We start from the raw sequence: 20,328 nt of genomic DNA, 5'->3' as shown, positions 1-20,328 counted from the left end.
GGTGCACGATCGCTTGGTCGAGGGCTTCCCCCAGCCGGCAAGTGAATGACGCGGGAGAGAAGGAATGAAAGAGGGGGAAGCTTCTACCGTTCCCCCTCTCGCAGCTCCGCAGCGGCTGCCTGCCCTTCCGCAGCTACCACCTAAACATGCAACTTGCCTCCGTCGGTGCACCCGCTCCTCCTGCTTCTCCTTCCTGAACCTCAGGTCTATGGCTCGCTACGCGCGGCTCATCAGGCTGCTCGCCGTAGCAAGCCTCTGCGGATCTGTGTGGTCCCTCACAGAGAAGGACATAGTCACCAAGAACTCCCCCGTTAGTGTGCCGGGTGGACGGTCTGTGTTTGTGAGCCCTGTGGACAACCTGAGGATACGTGTTGCCAAAGGAGATCACTGCACTGTGCAAGTGGTTGAGAGTGATGTGGATGGGCATCGTCCAGGATATCTTGAGCCATCTTCGTTCCCGTGCGAGTTCGCGGCCGATGCAGTGACTTACACACACCTCGGGTCCAGGACAGCTCCGTTGCAGGACAGGGTGAGACTGTTAGTGCGGTACGATGCGAAAGACGAGACGCTGATTGTTCCCATCTTGTTGTTGGTGAGCACGACGCAGGAGCCGCTCGAAGTGGTGACGGAGATGCAAACGCTGGTTGTTAAAAAAATTGGTGGGGAGAGTCACGCGATCGACGAGAACGTGCTTCGGTTTGACGCTCGTGGTGGACACTGCCGCGTGAGAGTGACGACTGAAGTGCATGACTGGCCGAAACGAGGGAGGCTCGTAGGGGAAGTTCCGGTGCAGCTGACGCCGTGCAACGCGTTTCTTAACCGTGACGTTCGTTACTTGCACACGGCTGGACCACAGAGCGTGAACAAGGATTTTGTACCAATGTTAGTAGAAGTGAGCGACGACGTTGGCCGCGTTGTCAAACGTGAACGTTTCCAGTTGCCCGTGGATATCCCGGAGGGAAAAACGAACTCGCCCCCTCAGCCGACTTTCTCGTCGTTGCTGCTCCTCGATGTAAATCAGTTTATCGTGACGGCAGTGACGCCGGCCGTGTTGTCCGCGGAAGACTCGGATAGTGACCCTAGCACTCTACTGTTCAGACTTCGAACGATTTTAGGTCCCGAGGAAGGTTATTTTGTGACGACGGATGACAGGAGTGTTCCAATCACTTCGTTTTACCAGAAAGACACGCAGGCGTTGAAGATTGCTTACGTTCCGCCAAGCACGAGTTCGAATGAAAAGAGAGTATTTCGGGTCGAGATGGAAGTCGCGGATGAAGAAGGAGCAAAGTCGGATCCGTTCGCCCTGATGATCGTTGTTAAACCGATGAATATGATGGCCCCGAGAGTGACGCGGAATCAAGGCCTATTTTTACTGGAAGGACAGACTAAAAAGCTCGGAAATACTTTAGAAATATCCGACGAAGACAACAGGAATGATGTCATGTTCGAAATCGTTGACGGCTTGCGATATGGTCACCTTCTTCTAGATGGCTTTGAGTCGGAGTCATTTACGGTACTGGATTTAGATGATGGACTCGTTGCGTACAGGCACGACAGCAGCAGTACAAGCACAGACAATATAGTCTTTAGAATAAGCGATGGCAAGCTTTGGTCCGAGTTCCTGTACCCGGTAACAATCTACCCGGAAGACGACGAGCCTCCACTTTTGAACGTAAACACGGGACTCTCCGTGCGAAAGGGGGAGGACTTACAAATCACTTCAAGGTCTTTGAGCGCGACTGATGTTGACAGCGACGATGCTCGCATCGTGTATGAGTTGTTGCCGCCTTTTCCGGAGCATGGAACCTTGCTGCTCAAGCAGCCGGAGAAGCCACCCGACTCGTTCCGCTGGACACTCCAAGACGAGCTTTACGAACGCGAAGTGACGAGATGGACACAGAAGGACGTGCAAGAAGGAAACGTGTTTTATCGTCATGACGGAGAACACGTTTCCGAGACCGTTATCGATACTATTTATTTCCGTCTCTCTGACGATAACACTCCTCCGAATGAGTCCGGCATTAATGAATTCGTGGTGAAGGTCGCTCCGGTGGATAACGTTCCACCGGAGAAAGCACCAGATGCTACCCTTCATCTTGACGTTGAAGAGTTCCAGCTGACGGAGATCACCAAACAGGAGCTTCGCTACAGAGACTTAGATACGAAGGATAAAGACCTTCGTTATCGAATTACGAAGGTGCCGTACGACATTGACGAAAACAATCCCATGAATCCCGGTATGGTTGTCAGAGTGGACGAACCGAATGCGGAAGTGACGGAATTTACGCAGGCGGAAGTGAATCACAAGAAGATCGCTTTTAAGCCTCCCTCGATTGAACTCGGTATCGTGCCAAGGGTAATCCAGTTTCAGTTTGAAGTATACGATGCCGGTGACAACGTGCTTCAAGGTCAGATCTTTTCGGTTTTTCTGCATCCCGTCGACAACAAGCCGCCGAAGATTCTGAATCGTGGCGTAACAGTTGAAGAGAACGGACACGTAGATATTAGATCAGACGTCTTGGACGCAACCGATGTTGACACCCCAACTGCGGCGCTCAGTTTTCGCGTCTCCAAACCTCCTGCTTACGGAAGGCTCGAAGTCCGAACGAGATCGCTGGAAGAAGACGACGTCTTTACGCGAGATGATATTCATAATGGATCAGTAAAGTACGTCAACACCGCAGGAGGAAACAGGAGACAGGACAGAATTGAACTGGAAGTCTGCGACGGAATCCATCGCGTCCCCATTACACTGCGAGTGCAGATAAAGCCTTTAGTCGACGACACCCCAGAATACCTTCCGCAGCAAGGAATGTCCACCGTGCACTTGACAGTTCCCGAAAGCAGGAAAGTGGAGATCACTCCTCACCTCTTTAGGGCTTTACACAGGGAAATAGAAAAGGATGGATTCGAATTCATTATCACGCAATCCCCGAAACAAGGCAGGGTGGAGAACGGCGGTGTGAAGATCAGTCGCTTCACACGCGAAGACATGTACAAACGGAGGGTATTTTACGTACACAGTGGAAGCGAAACGGGAGAACGAGGTGCCACCGATGACTTTCACTTGAGTGTGGTCCGGAAGACGGGATCCCGCAACGTTGAAGATGTCCTCGTGCACGTCGAGATTGAACCGGTTGACTCTGCACCACCTCGCGTGTCCGTCGGTCAACCGCTTCCTGTTCTCGAAGGCGGGAAGGCAACCATCACTAGGACATACCTTTCGGCTACGGATGTCGACTCAAATGACGAAACCATCCTGTGCAATATTGACGTGCAGCCAACGCACGGTTACGTAGAAAACGCGTCTCCCTCTCCAGGCTCCGAAAGCATCCGAGCCGGCGTTCCAGTGTCATCTTTCACTATCTCGGAAATCAACTCCGGTTGGGTGAACTACGTTCAGAGTATCCACAGAGGATTTGAGCCGTTGGGAGATAACTTCAGTTTTATCTGCTCTGACGGAATCAACTCGAGTCCAAACTCCAAATTCTCCATCAGGATCCACCCAACTAACGATGAACAACCGGAGATCGTCTCTAGTGAATTGATTGTGCTCGAAGGCGGCGATACGACTATTGACTTGACTAATATACAAGTGAGAGACCTTGATGTTCCTGAAGACAAACTGATATTCGAGATAACGAAGCCACCGATGCGAGGTAGCGTCTTGTCCGCTCACGCCGGCTCTGGAATGGCGCCAGTTGATAGGTTTAGCGTAGCTGATATCACCCCTCCATCGTCCGTGATCTACAGACACGACGACAGTGAAACCGAAGGGGATTATTTCGAGATAAGAGTGTCTGACGGATGGCAGCATACTAACGGCCGAGTTATGATAACGATTATTCCTGTCGACGACGAAACGCCGCGATTGGCTGTAAACGATGGGCTTGAGGTAGATATCAGCGAGACAAAAACCATTACAAACCGCTTACTACGTGCTGAGGATCTCGATTCTGAAGACAGCATGTTGACCTACGTTGTGAGGCAAGCGCCCCGTCAGGGATTCTTGTTGCTGTTAAACTCCTCCACTTACAAGCCACAACGAAACCTAACGCGAGGAATGAACTTTACTCAACGAGATATCGACATGGGCCTGGTGACGTACACGCAGACAGGTATACCTGGTATGCGAGATTTGATCAAGTTCGACGTCACAGACGGTAATAACGCTCTGATCGACCGGAGGTTCTGGATCACGGTGGAAAGCTTGGACACGATCTACCCCGAGGTGGTCAGCAGGGGAGTGGAGCTCCAGGAAGGTGGGAGAGTCACACTGACTACAGATATTCTCAGCACCAGTGATTTGAACAGCGATGACGAAAGACTAAGGTTCATCATCACACGATCACCATCCAAGGGACACTTAGAGAGCACGGATCATCCAGGCGCGGTGTTGAGGTCGTTTACTCAAATGGATCTTGCCGGAAGCAAAATATGCTACGTGCACACCAGCAAGGACGAAAGTAAGCTGGACAGCTTCGAGTTTGAAGTCAACGACGGTCGCAACTCTGTCTTTAGAATGTTCCGTATCTCAATCAAAGACGTCGACAACAAAAAGCCTGTCCTGTTCATCAACCGACTGAGGGTTAGAGAAGGGAGCGAGAGATTGATCACTCCATTTGAACTGAAAGCAGATGATATTGACACACCGGAATCCAACATCAAATTCACTATCACGCAAAATGCGATTCATGGGAAGGTTTTGTACAGGCGTTCACGCGAGGTTTCCTTCTTCACCATGGCGGACTTGAGTGATAATAGAATCTCGTACGTTCACGATGGGAGCGAGACATCGAAAGATAACTTTAGCTTCGTCGTGACAGACGGTACTCACAAAGATTTCTTTGTACATCCTGATGTGCAAAAGGCAACCAAAGCAGCTCAGCAGTTTTCGATAGAAGTGCTTCCAGTTGACAACAGTGCACCTCAACTAGCGGTCAACAAAGGTGCTTTTGCGTTGGGTTATTTGGACAATTCTCGGCGGCTTGGATTTAGGTTCAGTAAGGACGTGCTTCGTGCGTGTGATGCGGACACGGTGGATGCGAAGCTCAAGTATGTGGTTACTGTCTTTCCCACCCACGGGATATTGGTCAACAGAGCAGTGGGCAACAGAAGTGTTGTGGAGTTCACGCAAGGTGAGTTGCCATTTTCTTTCTTTGACAAAAGAGCATAGACGCAGGGAAGCTGGTGTATAAGTTCTGTGATGGGAAGAGCCTGCACTACAAAAGCAGTCATTGCTTTAAACTTCTGCCGAAGCGAAGCGATTCAGCCACTCATCCGTCTTTGAAGCGCCCTCTTCCACTCCCGTTAGTCCGACCTGTTTTGCATTTGGCTATCCATTCGCTTATCCCTTTGCAGAATTCTTTGGCGCGTACACGGTTTTCTCGTACGCAGTTTCCCCACCGGACGTCTGCACATAGAGTTTTAGTACGTCGTATCGCCTTTGCGTACGTAAGGGATAGTGTTGGTGGTTCTGTGCACTGCGCGAAGCTCTCTTTCTATTATGGGCGCGTGCAGAACCATCAACGCTATCCCTTACGTACGCAATGGCGATAGCGTACGATGCTCTAAACTCACGATTTTGTGTGCTTTCCGTTTAGAAAATTTAATTTCTGATTTGATCTGCGTCCGCGTCGTTCATCTTTTTGTTTACCCAATACCAAGTTTTCCCCATCTTACAGTTCTTTTTTTTTTTCGCTCTCTCTCTCTCTCTCTCCCTCTCAGGTAACCAAGTCGAGTGTCATAAACCTGCGATTATAGTGGTTGCGCTAATGTCCAAGACATTGCCACAAAGTTGTGTCATGACTTTTCAATGTGGGACTCTTCCCTTCTATGCCGTATGTGCAGCTGCTTTCGCGTGTGCAAACAATTTATGTGCCCTGTCGTTGACTGGAATACTTGATTTCTGTATGAGACTTCGCAGAGTTTACTATTGCTATGCGTAGCAGACTTCAGTAAATGGAAGAATGGACTCGGGACGCTTTTTACTGAGAACCGGCGAAAGATCGATGAAAATCCTGATAGATGAATTGGTCTCACCAGCATGCCGTGCCTCGTTAACATTTATACGTAAAACGTGACTTAGATTCGGACGACTCAAAAGGAGGGTTAGATGGGATTTTATTTGCTTTTCTGTCTCCTTCTTGTTTTCTCCAATGTAATCTCGTCCGTACGGAATTATTTGCTTTTTTCACCCTTTCGTCGCGCTTGCTGATACGTGCCAATAATGCTTATCTTTTTTTTTTTTCGCCCTTCTTTCTTATTATTTTGTATCGCTGCCTCTCTGGAGTGCAGTTCGCCTCTGTCTTATTCCCATCACGGTTTCAGCATATTATACTATGAGATTTATGAGTACAATACTGCAATGGTTTTTGATTTCCAATGATTTATCATATTTATGAGAGCGTGAAGATCAGGGAAGTTGCACGATGTCTGTCTATCCAGCGGTGTCGTCTGTAAATTTATTATTGGTTTCATTTAGTCCAGCTGAGTTTTTGCGAAAACCGCGATATTCATTTGTGGTCGTGCAGGTCAACATGGCTTACGTCATCGAGTCTTAGTAGATCGGAAGTTTCACGATGACGGTTCCGAAAACAGTCAGTTCCCTAGCCCAGTGATTCCCAAACTGTGGGTCGGTCGCGATCCCGAGGCTGCTCTGTGACAGATTCAGCGGGGGTTCACGAATCGGCCCAGAAACTATAAAAAAGAGATGTCCACGTACCCTGCTCTGCCCACTATTCTTCGTCCCAAAAAAAGCTCGTGGTACCGAACCGCAAGGTCACTACAAAGCAAGCTCACTTTAGTGAACAGGAACACTCATCCTTGCTGCCATGCGTTTATTTCTGTGTCTGCGACGGTTTCTAGCCCGTCTTTTATTACCCGTGACGATATCAACTGGAAAATTCAATTTCAGCGTCGGTTTTGTGAATTACTATTCATGCGCTGAAATCGAGCACAACTTGTGTGTGCGTGCGGGGGGGGGGGGGGGGGGTCGCGACATGTTGTAGTTCTGATGGAGCAAGGTTTCTTCCTTTCGTTCTTTCTTTCTTTATTTATCTGGTAGACGATTTAGTAGGATACAGAATCAGATATAGGGCTGTTAGGGCGGACGGTGTTATACAGTCCTTGAAAAATAAAAAGGAAAAACGCGGCAGCACAAAGGTAGGACAAAGGTATTCGATACCACAGGTTGCATACTAAATAGGCACTGTGACACTGGAAAAAATTGGACACTGTGAAAAAATTACATCACACACATTATTTACATACATTGATTACGATACATACATTAATTGCTTAATAAACATGGGCTAGTTTACGGATATAACTAGTTGCAGAGGAAGTATTTTCGAGTGTTATTTTTTAAATAGATGGAACTTGGAAGATGGAACTAAATAGTGACACTTCTAATGTTCACTGGCAAGTTATTCCAGGCCGTGGTTTGGGTAACCACTGCAGCCAATCGCACTCTTCGTTTGGGGCAGATCATGTTGCTGTATTAGATTCGGCAGCCGGTCTCAGTTCCACCTTCTGGTCTGCTCGCAGAAATACGAAAGTTGTTTACAGGTCCACAGTATAAACAGACGGGGCGCGAAGCTGACGTCTTGTTCGAACCGAGCATGTCTTACTTAGCGGTGTACCCTCAACAGGGTCTTCACGACGGAACAAAACACCGGGTTCCGAATATTATTGGTGCATCCAATCCATGGCAACCTGTTGATTGATCGGCATCGTCTGCGTTCAAATGCCATCACGAAGCAGACGACGGGAAAGCAGACGAGATGACTTCCTTAGATTTAGATGGAGCGCCGACAAGTTTATTTTGGGATGAGATTCGAGCCTGTAGGTTATTATGACGTCCTCATTATGGATCATGCCATTACAAATATATGATGCAGAAGTTTACTTTTTTTCTTTCTCGAGTTCCACAAGACGATTTTGCTCCTGGTGGTCACGTTCGTTGGAGAGCTGACGTCTTTGCCGGGGGTAAAGCTGTTGCTTGGTATGAGAACGTTATTCTCCAGCAGTTTCTTCTTTTGTGTGGCATGAGAACTTCCGATGCGTACGACATTGCGTAGTGTGGTTGTTGTTTTTTTTTTTTTTCGTTTTTTTAGTTGACGTTTTATTGCAGCATTAAAATTTCATTCGTTCGTTTGTTTGCTCTCCAGCGGTGAATCATCCCATGTCATAGTCACGATTTCCTTGTTGTTGTTCATTTTTTATGCAGACATACCGCCCACTCCCTACTGGGGGCCAAGGCAGGGGTGGACCAATTCACACTTATACACGACAATGCACCTACAACAATAGAGACACTTTACAGAGACTTCGGTGCCTGAACAAACCTATACTGTCTGCACTGACAGCATGTGCCGGCAAGCAGTTGCCGTCTATAACAGAACATAAGAGACAGGTGCAAACGGCAGTCACTTCGTATAGAGAATCGTCTGAATTAATAATTCTCGAAAAACGATGGTGTGGCGGGAATCGAACCCCACACCTCTCTACGCTAGTCGTCCAAAGGAAATATATTCTCCGAAGCTTTAATCCTGAACTTGTCATGCACAAAGTGATGAAAAAAAAAATATATATATATATATATTTATCGTAATATAATTATATAATAATTTATATATATATTTGTAATTCGTACTTGTATTTTCGGTAGTCTACTTTATGGTTCTTTCATAGAACGCGCGTGAGTTTTGCAGAAACTCTTCGCAAACCATAATGTCTGCCACACTGGGTTCAGCCATCTCGCATATTCCCGGTAATCCTAATATGAACAAACCAGACAGATCTATTTTTATCCTCCTCTGGAATGTTTATTCTCCGAAGCAGCTGTGTGAACTCCATCGCCCATACACTTGCACTATCATTACCTGCACGCCTCAATACTTCTTTATTATTAATATCTCGGTGAGCGTCCTAGTAAAAACACTCAGCATGCTCACAAGACGAATCAGCGTCACCTGAAAAAAAAAGGAGTCTCACGACGACTGCCTCACAGTAATCTCTCTTTTGCATACCTTTGTCGTGTCTCGTGACTGAGTTCCCAAATGCAAGAAATGAACTTTCAACATCAAGCAGAGTCAGACAGAGAAGGAACAGAAAGCAGAAACAATAAGTATAACATCTCTGGGGAACCTTTAGTGTAGCAAAGTAAATACAGAATTTGTTTATGGTATCTCCACGACCGTGTTGAAGGCTGTGAGCTGTTGTGTTCTAATCCCATCACTGACCGCACCGTAAATTATTTTACAACATTCACGATGTCTTGCCCTGCCATACACCAAGTTTCGCACAGCATAGAAGTAGAAGGGTGTTTTGCAAAATACCCTTCTAACTTGTGCATTCTACAAAGAGGGCATATTCTACAACAGACACCATTTCAGTTGGTGTACTCCAGATAAAACAATCATTCAGACGAGTGCTTTGCAAACACATTTTTAACACTATTATTACACCTTTCAGAAATGCCTGCGGGAAAGAAAAGGGTGTGTATTTACACACACACAAAAAAAATATTTCATATGCTGAAAGGTGTCAAAGAGTTTAACTCCGTGTACGTACGCTTTCCCTGCAGATTTTTTAGACAGATGTCGGCAAAAGACCCATTTCCTGGAACACTAAATCCCTGTCTCAATGTCCACGTCTGTAGACTGCTCATGGTCACAGTTACCTCGCGGCGTTACTTTGTAAGTACTTATTCGGTGCAAGAGTGATAACTAAGGCGGAGGGCACAGCTACTGAATCGTAACGGTCCTGTTATTACGTTGCATGGCCGATATGGCCGATGTGTTCAGCCGACCAATCACCGTCCTTACCTTCTACGGATTGTCACCTGAGCGTACATGTTATACAAGGTCACAGATGAGACACGACGTCGTCTGACTTCGTTAGTTCTATATTGTGGTGCTTCGCTATTTCATCCGCACCGCAAATTGACTATGTGGCTATCACGTTGGGGGCACCTGGACAGTACCACGTAGCAGGTCACGTGGCTCTATGAAGTCACAGACGGACCTACACGCTGGTTGGCCCTATCCAACTGTCGCTGTAATAATCTGCAGCCGTGACTATGGTGATTGTGGTGTGTCATTCCTTTGCCCCAACAACCGAATCTCTATTGGTACAGCTTGGGACAAAAGTTTACGGAACACGGCATCTGGCGTATGTCTTCATTGCAGCGGGTCTCTGCTGGTTATCTTGAGGAGATCGCATAAGAAGCGGGTGACCGGCTATTCTGTCCATCTCTGAGTATGCGTGTCCACCCCTATTTGCTGCTAGGGTGTCGCTTCAATGGAGAAATGCGACACCCCGGTGTTCCGTAAACTTTTGTCCCAAGCTGTACCATATATATATGAGTTACCAGGAAGAGAAGCTCAATGCCTCGATCAAAATTCTCGGGTCAAAGGGTCTTCAAGGCATAACCTTACATAAAGGTGTCCACCTTCATCCAATCGCTCGCTCGTAACCTTGAAGTCCTTCCCCACATACATCGTGTACGATGCTGCTTGTGCTACCCCACATAGTGACCTATTTTCATTACCGTTCTCCTCTTCCATTGGACGCATCCTCCCTCCAATCTTGATGCTGACGTACACCATCTTGTTTTCCTTCAGTCGTAGACAGAGCGGAGCTGATGCAATTCGCGCTTATTAACATTTCTCAGTTGCACGCTTTCTTTCCGACTGGAAGCTTGGCGTGTTGCCTAACTACATGTGGTGGGGGCGTGCCTACATCTAGACGTAATTGTAATCCCGTCTTTGACTGCTTGTTACCACAAGTGCATTGATTGATATTATAAACATGTATTTGGTTTCCACTGGCAGTGTATGTTGATGTTCACGAAAGCCGCCGCACCTTGCCCTGTCTATAGATGTCGAAGTTAATTAGCGGTTACTACTGCTCAGTGATGAGGTACAACGGCAAAATGGGAAACGGGATATTGTAACAATTCAATCTTATAGTCTTCTAGAATGATACTGTGTTTATTATCGTACAAGCTTTCATGCAGTGGACTGCATTTCATCAGGTACCATGTGCAGGTATCAACTGCACAGCATTGGAACCTGATGAAATGCGTTCCACTGCATGAAAGCTTACACGATAATAAACACAGTAGTTTCAATGTTTGTACGAGTATATTGTTATCGCTTGTGTTGACCGTGCTTGACTCAGTTTCGACATACCAAGATTGAGATTTCTAGAATAACATACCTATACGCTCTAGGACGCGAAAGAAGTTGCTTCTTCGCCAATGCGCATGCGCAGAACCCAAAACAGTGCATTGGGTGTTGGACGCGCGTGCTATTTCTCGGAAGTAACGTGTGGCTCGAAAACTGGCTTGTATCGTTCTCGCGCCCGTCGGGAATCCGCGTGAGCGTGTCGTCTGCAAACGGCCGAACACATTTGACAGCAACAACAAAAAAAAACATGGTTTTGTTTCACGATACCATTTAGTTTTTCTACCAGCAGCACAATACGCTCGCAAAAGGGCGCTTAGAAAGTTTCGTGGTTTCTTGATTTCTTTCTCATTTGTAAGTTTCGGTTGTTGACCGTAGTGGCGCTCCGAGCGACTGACGCAAGCGCTCCGCTCTGCGTTAAGAAAACCCAATTCTGAAAGCCGTGCGTTGACAGAGGCCGCTACACGCATTACATCACTTGTGTTTTTCGGTTCCCTATTACCGCGAACGCTGTTACTGAACACTCTACTGTCGGGTTCAAATAGAAAGTAGATTTCGATCCCTGGAGGTTCGAAACGCAACGCGTGGGAATTGCAAAAACTGCACCTCACGTGCTTCGCTTTCAGCCACGTACAGGATATCTCCTTCCTCAAATACATCGTTTTTCTTTAGTATCGAGTGACAGTGATAGGACCGACCAGAAAACAGGCAATGATTTCCCGTCGGAATTTCGTTGATACACGTTGATCACTGATCCGAGCAACAGGCATCCAACCGACAAAACATCTGCGCATGCGTGTTACGACGTGACTCGCCTCGCTGTCGTGACCAGATGGAGGTATCGGATGACAAGATGACAACGAGCTGATGGATGCTGTGAACGCTTCACGCTCGGTTGCCCGGCCTTGGTCCAGATGGAGCTTCCAAAAAGCTCTCTGGATCCACCATACATGAGCTGAAAGATAAAAGTTAGAAAAAAACAACTTTTCATTTCAAAACTTCCACACGGGTTGACGAACGTATACGCTTGAAGGATACTCATTAATTTTGTCCTCTGAACCGCCACATGCGGGTTCGAATTTTCGGTTTCCTATACGCAGTGGCTCGAAAGCTGGTCGCTCGAAACGCAAAGGCGCCGGTCAGTGCCGGTGAAGTGAATGTTGTTGCTGTAAGATATGTCAGTGGCAATGGCCAAGCAATAGCTGTATGTTGGACATGTTTCTCACAATTATTCACAAAGACTTAATTTATTGCATTTGTACGTACGGCGAAAAATCGGCGAAAGAAGAACTATTTTGTGGAGTTTTCTCATATCACCCTCCAGAAAAATCAGCATGTAATGAACTTTCATTACATGCTGATTTTTCTCGTGTTATTGGAGTGTCATTTTGAAGGGGGTCACCTGTTTATTTGTCATGAGTGTAAAAACAGACATGTGAGACGCGACAAGTTCTTTTCTTTCTCGTCACCTTCAATGCCAATGCTTCTGAATTCGGGAAAGGGATAGACGCGCAATCGTAGTGCAATCGAACCTCTACGACTATTTTTCAAATTTCCCGAATGAAAGTTGGAATTTCGCGAACTTTTACGACTTTGAACCTCGACAGGTTCGTGACATCACTATTACTAATTCAAGTTTCATCGCCCCACATCTTTTCGGTTCCATTACAAGCGTGTTTAAACGTTTCTTGCTTTCCACCTGGTTGAGTTATCGTGCTGAGGTCCTTCTCTCTTCCACGACCTGTGCGTAAAGAGCAAGAAAAAGAAACAGAAAAGAATACCGTAACTGCGGCCAATCCATATCAACAGGAGAGACACTTGTAAAGGCACCGTGCACATTGCCGGTGAAGAAAACGCATACTGCTTTTGCGGTCGTGCAAGAAAATAAGGTACTTTAAATCCCGAGCTGTGCTCAGCACCGTTTGGAGTATCACGGTCGGGAGCATAAAACGTCTAAACTGGTTTTTCAAATGCTAGTATCTCTCATTGAGCTATGCAGGATAAAAGAACGCAGGGAAGCTTTTATCTTTCCTAATGCTGTACATTTGCTTTAAAAGAGCAATGCCGCCGTCGTGTAATATCTGCGGAAAGGGAAAATGAGAACAACCAGAGAGGCGAGCGGGAGGAAAAAAGTGTCATTTTGGATGCAAATGTTTATCCTGGTTTATTCCCGCATTTTCTTTTTCCTTAAGTTGAATGTACGTGCATCATTTTTGTCATGAAGCGTAGTATAGGGCATAACTTCAACTGATGGAAATTCTGGAGACTCGGAGTTGAAGACTAACTCTAGCACCCCTACCATGAGACGTGTGGCACTAAGTTAGCGTCCCCGTTCACGAGTTCACAAAGTAGACAGTGCAAGGCATCGACTCGAAAAGCTCTGGCATTAATGAAGGTTTTGAGAGCGCAGCTCTACAGCTGACACCCGCTTTCCTGCTTCAAATTAATTTCTTATACTCATAGCGCTGCTTTGGACGGAGTGGCACACTAAGAATATATTTTTGTACCAAATAATCCTAATGCATGGTTCCGTTGAAGTAACTATGTATAAAGCTGAATAGCTGCTAGAATGATTGTGCTGGTGTTGGTGTTGAAAATAATGCCGGATATGGTCCGCTGAAGCGGTGAAAATTTTTCGCAATATCGCCTTTATACATACGCAAACACTGATACGGAAAGTAAGTAAACTGCGGACAACACAGACAGGGAAACTAAGATAAGCAATCTCTTAATTATTTGAAAGCTGTTTATTCGAGTACGTTATTAAATCTGTTTTGGCATCTTAAGTATGTGTATAGATGTATTTTCAATTTATGAAACTGTTTGTTCCTCTGTTCTTGCAGTCCGTGGCTCATTAATTATTCACTCATATATACTTATGGTCTCGCGGGCCTCCAAAAATGCATAAAAATGCCAAACCCTCTGTCCTTTCTTCATGTATACCTGTGCTCGTCTTCTAGCATCCAGTTTTGCCAATTTTTTCGTGGCGCTTAAGCGCTTAAATGAACGATTCACACCAATGTCAAGCAGCTTGTCAATGTCAAGCAGCTTGTGATGCACGATACCTTTTAGGGCCGGTTCCTCCGAGAAAAAGAGAAAGACACCGATGTATAACACGCCCCCGTGAGTAAAGCGCGCTCTGTCTTTGAAACGCTTTTTACCATGTACATGAAAAACGCGCCCGTTATTCATCGAAAAATACGGCATTTCAGCTTATTGGTAGACGACATATTCAGTTCGATACCTTAGACTTCTTCCATTTATTTGGTTAATTGCGCAACCCATCGTCGCCACATGCGTTTGTTGTTGTTGTTGAATGATAAATGATATAGAAGTCGTTTCTAACAATACTGAAAACCGGAGAAATTGACCTACCCTCTGACGCATGCAACTATAGCCAACGCCAGTTATAGTGATCCCCCCCCCCCCCCCAAGAAAGAAAGACACAAAGTGAATTGTACTCAATGTTGCACTACATTGTTCTGGATTACAAACGCACGAGCATGCTTCTACACGTTTCTTGCAATTCTCACCTACGAAACTATGGATTTTCTCTCGACATGAACAATGTTGTCGCGGTAGACACCCTCGAACGGAATCCTCTAAAGCAAAGAGATATATGCGCATAGGAAAGCAAAAACAAAAAGTTGTATTCTCCAACTGTTGCAGTTGTCTACTCCGGCAGCCAGCGATACCAGGACCGTTAATCTTCCGAATCTTTCTGGCGCGTTCCCACAAAAAGAAGCCATCTTTCTACAAAACTCCCACCCGCAGCCTGCTTCTGAAACAGTATCTTGAAAGCAGCCGCAGATTATTAAGACAACAGACGACTCTGACGGAAACGAACACACGCAAAACGAGAGGAAGAAGACAAACACACGACCGGAGACACGTGTTTTTTCAACAGCACGCCACCGACGAGCAGACATTAATATCGCTCCTTACCTGCCATACCTGCCATGGAAAGTACCCTTAGGCCTGCGGTGCCCCCACATGGTGCCGAAGTTCCGTTATCGTCGGTTGTATCAGCTCCCATTGCTCCTCAAGAACCCTGTCCGGCTTGTATGGTTTATGGAAGCGAAGACTGGACCAAAGAACGTGCCGGCAGCCGTAAACACTCCGCTACATTTTTCGTGCGTGGTTCTCGGAATGAAAAAACTGCCTTTGTTCGTTATTGAACGCGAGTTTATTTATACGTGCATGCCTTTCGAGGCCGAGAAGCCGTGGACCATACAACTGTCTTCAGATGAAAGCGTACCCAGTGTCAATACGTGCAGTGGAAGTTCCTGTATTGGAACAATGCAATGCCCAGTGTTGTGTGGGACGCGTCTTTCGGTGAAGCAATAAAAAGTGTATTTGCGTATGTTGATGTTCTTGTAGTGGCAACCCAACTATCGGAAGCCTCGAAAAGATGACGCGACACGGTGATCAAAGTAATTAAAAATGCTTCTCGATTTCACAAAATATATTCGGTACTTCGCGGAACGCAACACCCTGCAACAACCCGTCTCAGCCCCCCCCCCCCCCCACACACACACACAAACAAACAAACCCCTGAAGAGCAACAGTTACGCCCCTCGTTGACGTGCCCCTTGGCATAGATTCGGAAGCGCACACGCAGCATACTTTTCAAACCTGCATGCTTCATTTCTTCCACCGTACGCCTCGGTGCTGTCTGGTGAGAATAACCGGTGTTGTTAACGTGCACAACTTGTGAGTCTAAGGGCCACCCGTTCAAAACGCTATGGTAGACAAAGCGTTCCACGGCCAAAGAAGTTTATTTTGGTTGCAGCATTAATTTCTCACACCAGTTTGTATGCATGAGAAGCCACCGATATAAGGACCGAACACGGAACAAAAGGACACAAACGGAGCAGTTGTTTCTCACGCTGTTCGAAACGTCAGTCACTGGACAGCTATGATGAGGAATAATGTAATAATTGGCAGCATATTTACACGAATATGGTGAGTCAGCCCACATTTGTGTGTGTGATGATGAGGAAACCAACCCCATAGCTAAGGCGTTCTTCAAGGCTAAGGACTCATTGTGACCCCGACAGCGCCCTCGGACATTCCCACCATCACGATCAGGATCGTCATCGTCACTCCAATCATCATCGTCATCACTCATATTAGACCCCCTAGCTATGGGGTAGCGTTCAAATTCCTCGAGTGAAAAAAGCGCCCCACTTCATCGTCAAAATATAATTGTTGTTGTTTCTTCATTATGCAGGTCATCCAGCAGCTCGCCTGCATTTCTGTTTCAGTTTCCGTTACCACCATTGTTGTTTTCGTGTCCGTTACGTTTCGGTTTCGGTTTTCCGTACCCCCCCCCCCCCCCCTGTTTGTCGTTTCCCTTCTCCCTTTTTTGGCAAGCTACGAAATTATTTTGAGTACTGCACACAACAGACATCGTTTATTCAAGAATATAGCACGCGGTTTCTTCGAAAAGCTAATATATGAACAGTTTTCACTAATGTTATTCACGCATGCAAATTGCAAGTCACTATTAGCGTATGGGAACTATGGTGCTTCTGTTTACTATACACTATTTACTTATACGCTCCAGTTTGATAGTTCATTTTAGTTTTAGTTCCTGGGTTACTTCTGGTTCGCTTCATTCAGCTTTCTTTCATGATGCAATAAAGGGTTGTAATAATTCGGATCCTGCAGTAAATGAATTATTAGCGTAAATTATTTTCGTTTCCGTTTCTGTTTCAGCTATTCTGAGTGTGCGATGTCCGTTTCTCTTTCTGTTACCGTTACCTGCTATATTTCCGGTAGGGTAATACTGTTTTCGTTCTCAGTACTTGTACTTAAAGTACATTTCAAGCTGTGTACTTTGTACTGTACTTCGGTACTTTCCTTTCAAGTACTCAAGTACCCAATTGGCAATACAAACACAAAACTTGGTCACAAAATCCATTCTTTCGGTTCATCTTAATTAGTCAGCTGTAAACTATCTATGTTTTCTATGCAGCACTTTGCAAAAATGCTTACTGAAAGTTTTCTAAAGATAACAGTCGAAACATAATTACCTCACATTTTATTACCACCAAGTGTTGAAACGTCCAGCGATACGATCTAAATTTGTAATGTACTTGATGCTTTAAAGTACTTTGCAAAGCACTTTGTACTTTACATTACTGTGGTACCTTGTAGTGTACTTAAAGTACAGCAGGTGCTAGGTACTTGGTACTTCACTTCAAGTACAATTTTTGAGGTACTTTACCCATCACTGGTCCGAGGCCTCTGCGCATTGTCGCGCTTCTTGAGATGGAGAGGGAAAGCTTCTTCATTCATAAATCACGAACGATGCAGTCCCTTTCCTTTTGTGTTAATGTCAAGGTAATGACATATTGCACTCTACTCCCCTTTAACGGCTTTTGTACTTCCAACAGTCGAGGAGACGTTCCGCAACATTCTACACCAATTCCCTTACGCAAGTACATTCACTGGGCCATCTTAGTCCGCTCACCCGGATCACTGACCAACAGAAGGTTTCTTTAAAAAATCCCCGTTCCCTTCACGTGATATTCCACAGGAACATTCTTATCGCCGCGCACACGCATATGCCACCCTACCTATATCGTCGAGTTCCTTAGTGCCTATCAAGCCTGACGATCTTAAACCGTCACAAAAGACAGGTTGCGAACTATTCACGCGCATGGAATTATTGGGCTGCCCTTTATGTTGACCACGTCCTTTTGTTGGCTACCGCGAGGTCAGCCCGCGAGGGACTGAAAGGTATAAAACGAGGGGGGACGCTCACACAGGTAGGGGACGCTTAGTTGTGAAGTAAAGCTCTATAGACTTCTGTCTGGTAGAATATCTGCGTTGGTTCTGTCGGGGCGAGTAGACGGGAATTTATTCCTGAGCCTTCATGTAAACACAGCACGTTCAGCTTCTCGGGGTTGTCAATTTGGTTGGCAAATGTGCCCAACTGATTTCTTTAAAATGTCGGCAGCCGCATACCTGTTTGTTGTGGTGGCTCGGGATTGGGGGATGGTAACGCGTGGTTGGTATTGAGTGACCTGAAGTCCTGTGTTGTAACGGCTGTCGCAGGGCATTGGACGGCGATGACTCGTGAAAAGAAGCTTCTTTTTCACTGATCCCTGCGGGAAAGTCCTGGCACAGGAAAGGCATACGTTGACGTAACTTACAAGAATCGCTTCATATGCCGTTAGACACTGACAGTAAAACCACTGATGCACAGATTCCCAGTACGATGTGGTTTAATAAACGTGTGTGATCAAACGTTCTACCTACAACCACCCTTCTGGAGGTAACCTTTGATGGAGACCAGTCTCGTAGACAGCACTCATTCAGGAAGCGAAGTTGCGGTTACCTCTTTGACGACAACCACGAATTCAATCCGTAAAATAAATCGAGACAGAATACACCAGCACCACGTGGTTCCCTTCCAACCGAGTCTGTTATTCATATGACGTCACTCGCAATGAAGCGCCACAGTTCCTATAGCTGATTTTGCCGCCATGATGTGGGTTTTTAAGTCCTGGCCCTCCAGACGTTCACCTTCATATAGTATTCACCACTCATTGAGAGTTTCTATATTCTTGTGCTATGTAAATATTATTTGTACGATATCCCAACGATTTCCATGTTTTGAACGGTAATAGTCTTTTATAGCAGCGAACGAAAACCGAAACCAAGCCGTGACAGACCTGTACACCAGATGGCGCCGGCCTCGCTTTTTCGAAGCTGCTGCCCCCTAGTGGAGTGACGTCAGTGAATAAACCCTATTAACCGATACGGCCCACGCGTTGTCAAGACGTCTTCGTCTTTCTCGCAGCACATAACTATGTATTTTCCTCTCACTCATTCCCTTGGGCGACCTGAGAAGGGAAAATAATCGCTGCCATCATCAAAGACAGCTATAAATCTACTCATTCCAGGCAAACCAGAATTCTTCTCCGTTTCCAGAGAGGCGCAGTAGCGCTCAATTAAGGACCAGCCCACCAGAGCCACACACACACGTCCGCATGCGGTTTCCGCCGCTCAGGCTTATAACTCACGCACGCCCCCGACATGACAACCGCTAAAAGGATCTTCAGGCTCGTTAAGGACGGATTTGCCGGCCAAATGCCACCGGTGCTCTCGACTTCGTGCTGCAAAAACTAAGAAACCGAACAGACCGCCGAAGTGATGCGGCCTTCTATGATTTGCCCTCTTTAGCGGAGAATTTCGATTTGGTGCTATGACTGCTGCCATGGGGGAGTTCCGTGAACTTTGAAGTGTGTGTGTGTGTGTGTAGGAGAGATTCGAGGGGTCGTAAAATGAGGGATCCTCCCCCCATCCCCTTACGATTGAATTTCTTCTTGTCTTGCCCGACCTCGTAAATCGTGTCATATAAGGTGGTGCCAGCATGTCGCGCATTTTTCTGTTGTGATGCTGCGGGTGCGTTATTCGTGTAAGTTGTCATCGCGATTCTTTGCGCGGTGTTCGCGCTCTCTCGAATATACACTGGGAATATGCTGGTGGGTTATTGTCGTTGCAAATGGCGGGTGTTGGAGAAAAAGAAGGCGTTGAAAAATGAGAGGCTGCAAGAGGGGACTTTGTTGAGGAATGACGCTCACTGTAAGTCATGTTGTAAGGTGTCCTGTAGTGGAGTATTAAATTATTACATTAAATTATCAAAAATTAAATTGTGGAGTAAATTAATCTATACGTGTCTGCTGGACGGCAGGATGTACACCAGCATTAAGTACCTACTCTCTGAAGTAAAATATTAAAAAGACTGGGCGAAATGTAAATTCTTCTTGTCTACTTATCTCTGTTCTACCTCCGTGGATATCGTTCTTCGCTCCAGTACCTCAAAATGTCACTAACTTCCATTAACAACAGTGTACACACCATCCCACTACAGAGCTTAACCAGTGAAACCAAATGCAAGGTACAAAGAACTAAACCTGTACAAAACCAAACCGCGGCTCTTTCGCGAGGTATTCACCGACATTTCACATATTCGTCCGTCCACATAAGCACGTTACTAACTATAGCACAAAAAGCACTTCAGCGAACGAGCCCTGAAACACCGCAGGCTTCTGCACGACAGCACGTCAACTTGGGTCCTGGACAGATAGGTTCTCAACCCCTCGACGCTCGCTCGACGCGG

General features: G+C 46.2%; 1 protein-coding gene across 2 annotated transcripts in view; it reads left to right on the top strand.

The window, feature by feature from the left end:
• LOC135394585 (FRAS1-related extracellular matrix protein 2-like) overlaps nt 1-20,328 on the top strand; it is a 263,630-nt gene that overhangs the window by 167,743 nt on the left and 75,559 nt on the right. The window contains exon 1 of one of the 2 annotated variants that reach the window (XM_064625400.1): nt 149-5,138. The exons of the other annotated variant lie outside the window; for it this stretch is intronic. Coding sequence (XP_064481470.1) covers nt 209-5,138 — 4,930 coding nt within the window. The 5' untranslated portion in view covers nt 149-208. Of the gene's footprint in view, nt 1-148; nt 5,139-20,328 lie in introns of those variants that run through there. 2 annotated transcript variants of the gene reach the window in all.

Source organism: Ornithodoros turicata, chromosome 5 (genome assembly GCF_037126465.1).
Source record: "Ornithodoros turicata isolate Travis chromosome 5, ASM3712646v1, whole genome shotgun sequence".
In the NCBI taxonomy this organism is placed as follows: domain Eukaryota; kingdom Metazoa; phylum Arthropoda; class Arachnida; order Ixodida; family Argasidae; genus Ornithodoros; species Ornithodoros turicata.
The sequence above is the reverse complement of the archived record's forward strand: the minus strand, read 5'-3'. Positions and strand labels throughout refer to the sequence as shown.